This window comes from Callospermophilus lateralis, chromosome 5 (genome assembly GCF_048772815.1).
Source record: "Callospermophilus lateralis isolate mCalLat2 chromosome 5, mCalLat2.hap1, whole genome shotgun sequence".
NCBI lineage: Eukaryota > Metazoa > Chordata > Mammalia > Rodentia > Sciuridae > Callospermophilus > Callospermophilus lateralis.
In genome coordinates this window covers 35,555,504-35,561,503 of record NC_135309.1, presented here as the reverse complement: position 1 = coordinate 35,561,503, position 6,000 = coordinate 35,555,504, and the positions used below count along the sequence as shown (strand labels likewise).

The 6,000-nt window shown below is 42.0% G+C and overlaps 1 protein-coding gene across 1 annotated transcript in view; it reads right to left on the bottom strand.

The window, feature by feature from the left end:
* Positions 1-222: 222 nt before the first annotated feature.
* The window catches only part of Rad50 (RAD50 double strand break repair protein), a 103,294-nt gene continuing 97,516 nt past the window's right edge, over positions 223-6,000 (bottom strand). Inside the window, exons 24-25 of the mRNA XM_076856448.2 lie at positions 4,024-4,157; positions 223-2,762 (exon numbers count right to left, since the gene is read on the bottom strand). Coding sequence (XP_076712563.2) covers positions 2,576-2,762; positions 4,024-4,157 — 321 coding nt within the window. The 3' untranslated portion in view covers positions 223-2,575. The remainder of the gene's footprint in view (positions 2,763-4,023; positions 4,158-6,000) is intronic.

Below are 6,000 nucleotides of genomic sequence, written 5' to 3'. Positions count from 1 at the left end.
AGCAATGAGAAGGAAGAAGGTACCTATCTCATTTCCAAGCCCACTGAAAGGAGTGTTATAGGGTGAAAGGGCCACTCAAAAGGTCTGTGAGAGTGTGGCCTAGATTTTAGATGGAAAGTCTGTTTTAATTTGTAAAACATAATTCTGGTTTCACTATGTTTAACTTGTATTGCATTTTGCTCATTCTTTATTGCAAAGACCAGAGCTTTCAGAACACACTGATAGGAGGTAATTGGTTTTAATATTTAAGTGACAAATATTTCATCATTTGTTATTGTTTTTGACTTGACAAGTAATATTCAGAAAATATTTACAGAATTACAAATATGCTAATCCTGGGAGACGAATTTTATCAAATATTAGGCATGTGTAAGAATTATTCCCCTTTGGGTTTATTATCCTTGATATTTTGTAATTGGATTTATCATTTTCTCAAGATTTGTTATTATTTATTATTGTGTTTTGGGATAAACACACCTTGGTTACTATAGATGTTTGCTTTTATATATGAATGGAGTTGATTTGCTTTTATTGCATTCAGGAGTCACTGGGCCTGTGCTCAATGTGACAGTGATCTGCTCTTCTTTTTAGTGATTCTTTTGTCAGGATTATGTGAGTTTGGTTAAGAGGCAATTTTTAGTTTGTCAAAACTAAGTAGGATGGGGGCTGGGGTTGTGGCTCAGTGGTAGAATGCTTGCCTTGCATGCATGAGCCACTGTGTTCAATACCCGGCACCACAATAAAATGAAAACAAACAAAAATAAAGTGTTGTGTCATTAAAAAAAAAAAAAAAACTAAGTATGATGACTGAACCTTATCATAAGACGGGCCTTGGAATAGGCAGGAGCTGAATGGTTGGAGTGGCATACCCTGTTACCTGGCCCTCCCCAGCTTGGGTGAGATTCTGGACCTTCTTTTCTCAACCAGGCTTCTTATGTGAACCTCATAACATGATTTAAGCAATTCCTTTCTCAATTCTTTCAAGGATAGTACATAACTAGTATCATTTTAGATGCAGTGAAACTGATTTCTATATTAATTTCCTAGTGCTGAGTAGTAAATTACCCAAAATATACCATCTTGAAACAGCACAGATTTATTCTTTTAACAGTTCTGAAGGCTAGAACTCAAAATCAATTTCAATGAACTAAAGTCAAGGGCTGACTCCTCCTGTGGGCTCTGAGGGGAGAATGCTTCTTTACTTTTTCCAGCTTCTAGTGGTTGCCTCTATCTCTTTGATTACGGCCCTTCCTCCATCTTTAAAGTGCCATCTCTCTGGTCGGTTTCCACCAACACATCACCTTCTCCTGTAATTTGACTTCCTTCTGCCGCCCTCTTATTAGGTTACTTACAATTACATTTAGCACCACCCCAGGGATAATATATTTCCGAGATCCTTAGCTTCCATCACTTCAGCAAAGTCACCTTTGCCATATAAGGTAATATTCAAAGGTTCAGGGAATGAGGACCTGGATGTCTTTGGGGGCCACTATCTAGCCTGAGCACAGATAATATAGGACCTTAGGGCTCAATCTGCTTCTGGACCCTGGATGAGAAAGGCAGTCTACATAATATGCTTACCAGTTCTGCCCAAAGCTTGACTGAATCAAGATCTAACACAGTTCTGAATGACTCTGACAAAACTCCACAAAGTGGAATTCTAAAGTGTGACTGGGAAGTATTAGAATAACTGCAAATGGCTTCAAGATGTTAGCTGACAATTCCATGGAAAACTGTATTGGGCTTTATCAGAATTGTCATCAAGAGTGGAAATGAGAGGCTTGATCTTCCAGGTCTGGTTGGAGGCAGGACCTGAGTATGAGTGAGCCTGGCTTGCCTTCCACACTGGGACCTGCCCTTGAAGAGTAGTTGGGATTGACGGTAAGGCTGAGCTGATACACAGGAGATGCAGAGGAGAATGACTGCCTTCTGCATGGTGGACAGATCTGGCTTCAAGTGGGCAATTTCCTCTCTAGAGAGCCCTGAGTCTTGATGACTATCTGGCAGGTGTGTGGAGAGAGAAGATGGTGGGTACTCAATGAGATAACTACTTAAGGTTTCTGTTAAAACTTAAGACCCCATTCAACTACTTCAGATTTAGGAGAAACCAAGGCCCAGGCAGAGAGGTCACCTGCACAGATTTATAGTTAAGGGAGCCCATCCTTCTTAACAGCAAAGGGAGGGGGACATTTATTTATCCTATGGAGGGAAGCAGAGTGACTGAGTCCAACTGTAAAGCTGCTGAGCCCTGTAGGCTGTTAGAGGCTGCTGCAGGGGGACACAGTTTAGGAAATCAGTCCAAATTTCATGTGAAACAACTTTATGATCTCAGAACCTCTTAAACATTCAACATTCTAGACACAAGTTTTTTTTTTTTTAAAGAATGTTTCTTCATCTGGTTCAGTTGATATCAGAAGTGAGCAGCTGGTGGGGATTGTAGCTCAGTTGGTAGAGTACTTGGCTAGTATTGCAAGGCCCTGGGTTCAATCCTCTGCGTGCGCGCACGCGCGCGCACACACACACACACACACACACACACACAAAACCCAAAATCAAAAAAAAAAAAAACAAGCAGCTAATGAACATAAGATCCCAGGGAACTAACATTGCATTTCACGATCTCCGAGCACTGATCAATGTTCTTCTTAATCCTGTAGAATTTCTCCACATATTCAGAACGTCCTAAGAGCTCCACAAAATCTTCATCATGAGTGATTATCAGAAGTTGGAAGTTACGCTGCTGGGAGCGGCTCTTTATTATCCTGAAACAATATATTTAGAATATTTTATAATTTAAGAGCAAAAATTTGGAAAAGTCACTACAAACCTTGTCAGACACATGAACTGCTGCTACATGTGGCAACTAAGCTTTTCCTGTGCTGTGTATGTCAGGGCCTCTGGCTACCCTGCAGGAAGTTGAGGTGGTGGTGGTGGTCAGGGGCCTTCAGCCAGTAAGGCAGGAGTTCCATCTCCTGTCCAGGCAGTGGGGATGCATAGCTGATTCCACCTTAGGGACCCGTAAGAACCAGGCCAAGAATTTGGACTTACTCTTCTAGATCGCAAAGTTGTTCCTACTAAAGAAGGTGGAGGCATTTGAGGAATGCCTCAACTCCTCAACTTCTTCCCCTACATTTTCCTGACCTGTTGCTAGCTTTCTCTTTAAAAAAAAGATGACAGACAGGGGAATAACACTGCTTTCTTCAGAGCTGAGTCTACTTAGAATTCTGTCACCACTAGTCACTAGATGCATCCGTTCTATGACACACAGGAGACCTGAGTGGGTGCACTGGGAACACTTTTTTGCTCATCTATATGATGAGGTAACCAGCTTTGGGACTGAGACCTGAAAGACTAACCAGTTATTTATCTCTTGCCTGAAGCTGGATGCACTTGAGTTTCTAAAGCACTAGCCCTTCCTTGCTAGTCCTGCCTGACTACTGAGAGCAGACTGAGGATGGCACTGCTGCTTAGGGCCCCTGGCCCATGCTGTGCTGTCAGGCAGGAAATATCACCTCTGCCAGAAAGTCTTCCTGGAGTCGGGAGTGCCCCCAAACATCCCCTTCTACCTCAGGGTTGAGAGCCTTTGCAAAAGCTGCCCAACCTTGGAGCCTGCGCCCACACAGGTGAATGTGGTAAAAGGTGTGTGCAGTTTCGCCCTCGGCAGTCTACTTAATCACTAGTGTGCTTTTTGAATAAGAGTTTTGTTGTTCCTCAGAGCTGTTTGATGCACTGTGAAAAGCTTGGGAGACAGTCCTAAACCCACTACCACCATGATCAAACATCTCAGCAGGGCACACCAACTCCTGTTTGCGACGTGTGGGTTCACAGGAGGACATGTCTGGGGCTGCTGTTCACTATTTCATTTTCAAGGGAATCTGAAGAATTACTATCAAAAGGAAAAGTGTCTGTCAAAAGTGTCTGTCACCAACTGATTTCCACAAGGAGGACACATCTAGGTGGAGTTCACCCCACATAACTCTCTTGATCAAAACTATCACAATCTCCCAAATGTGAGACACTTACTCAACCAGAGCGTGTGCAAGAGATTCAATGTTTTCTCGGTCAAGATTTGTTGTTGGCTCATCCAACGCAAGGATGCCACAGTTCAGGCAGAAAGTTTCAGCCAGCGCCAAGCGAATGATGAGTGAGGCCAACACCTGGGAAAAAGCCCAGGAGTGAGATGCATACCACAGACTGGCACGATTGTTTCAGAAGGCAAAGGTGAGTAAATGTCACAAAGTCACTGACATTAGAGTAATTGCTGTTGTGTGGGAGAGCCCAGCCTGCAACCAGGTTCTTATGTCCCTCTGGAAGGTGAGCAATCAGCTGCATGCTCACGCCCATCATTTGCAATTAAATAAAATGCTAAATGCAACACTGATCCTCCCCCTGCCCTCCAATAAAAAACCATATCAGCTATAATCAAAACTTGAAATCACAGGCTCACAACAGAGATGCATTACCACTTGGCTATAACAAATAATTTTAATAAAGGTATAAGATTTATGATCTTAAAAAGTCTTCACCTGACCTTTATGGTTTTCTGATAAAGAGACTTGGTACCAGGTATTGTGTTCTGGTCCACACTGCAATGTTTGTGTGTATAATTTTGAGAAAGTAAGAGGGAAAAAACAATCATGGGTCACAGTATCAGGATGAGTATAGAAGTGTGGTTTTGTTTACGCTTACCTGCAGGAAATCCAAGTAACTAGAACTATTAGGCACTTTCATGACTAACAGAAACCTAATACTAAAACCCTCAGACTCAAATAAAGCCAACTGAGAGTACAAGGAACACAGAATTAATAGTGTAGGACTATTCCGTGAAATAAAAAGTACATTTATGTGAGTTATAAATTCTTTCTCCTACTGAATTTGTGAGTGAGTTGATTTTGTAGTAGTACACACATTCTCATAATGGCCAGGGAGGCCAGCAGCTTGCAGAAACGAGGGCCACTGCTTCTCCATTCGGGGACAGGTACTTCCTTCCTGCCTTTGAATCCCCTGCTGCCAACTTTACTACCACCCACTCACAATGGCCTCTAAAGCCTCAGCAAAAGCCAGTGTTAGGTACAGTTGAGGCCCACCTCCACCAAACCATTTGTTTTTCCTTCTCTCCCAATGCCAAGAAAGCAATTACTACCACAAAGCAATTACTACTATCTTCAGTAAATCTATTTTTTCTCAGAAAGTATTTTTGAGTTGGGTGCAGTAAGGCAACTGTGTAATCCCAGCTACTCAGGAGGCTGAAGTAGGAGGACTACAAATTTGAGGCCAGCCTTGGTAACTTAGGCTGTTTCTCAAAAAATAAAAAGGGATGGGGATACACAGTGGTAGAACATGCATGGGGACAATTCCCAGTATCATGCACATAAAAAGGAAGTAATTTTGAAAGCATTTTAAATCTAGAGGTATCTTGATTCAAATTCACTTATAATTAACAGTAAAAAATCACAAAAGCAAGTAGGGATACTGATTATAGATCATAAATTTGTCATTTTTGCAGACTACAATTTAGATAGTAATCTGCAGATGTCTTGAATTGCTATCAGCTCTCTGGGCTGATGATACACACATACATGATTTATTCTTTTTTATGTGTGGGGGACTAGGAATTGAACCCAGGGGCACTTAACCATTGAGCCACATCCCCAGTGCTTTCTATTTTGAGACAGGGTCTCACTAAGTTGCTTAGGGCCTTGCTAAATTGCTGAGGCTGGCTTTGAACTTGCGACCCTCCTGCCTCAGTCTCATGAGTCACTGGGATTATAGGTGTGTGCCACCATGCCTAGCTGCATGGTATATTCTTTAAGCAAAAAAACTATAGAAGTAATTAAGATAACATGGGCATACTTTTCTTTTTTGAAATTTTGTGAAAATCAGGGTCCAGAGGTATATCAAGTGTAATCTGTTTCTAATCTGAGAAGTGTTTGGTAGAAACCTGTGCACAGTGAAAGAACCTAGCTTCATACCCCAGGATGCAGACCCCATTATCCTGAC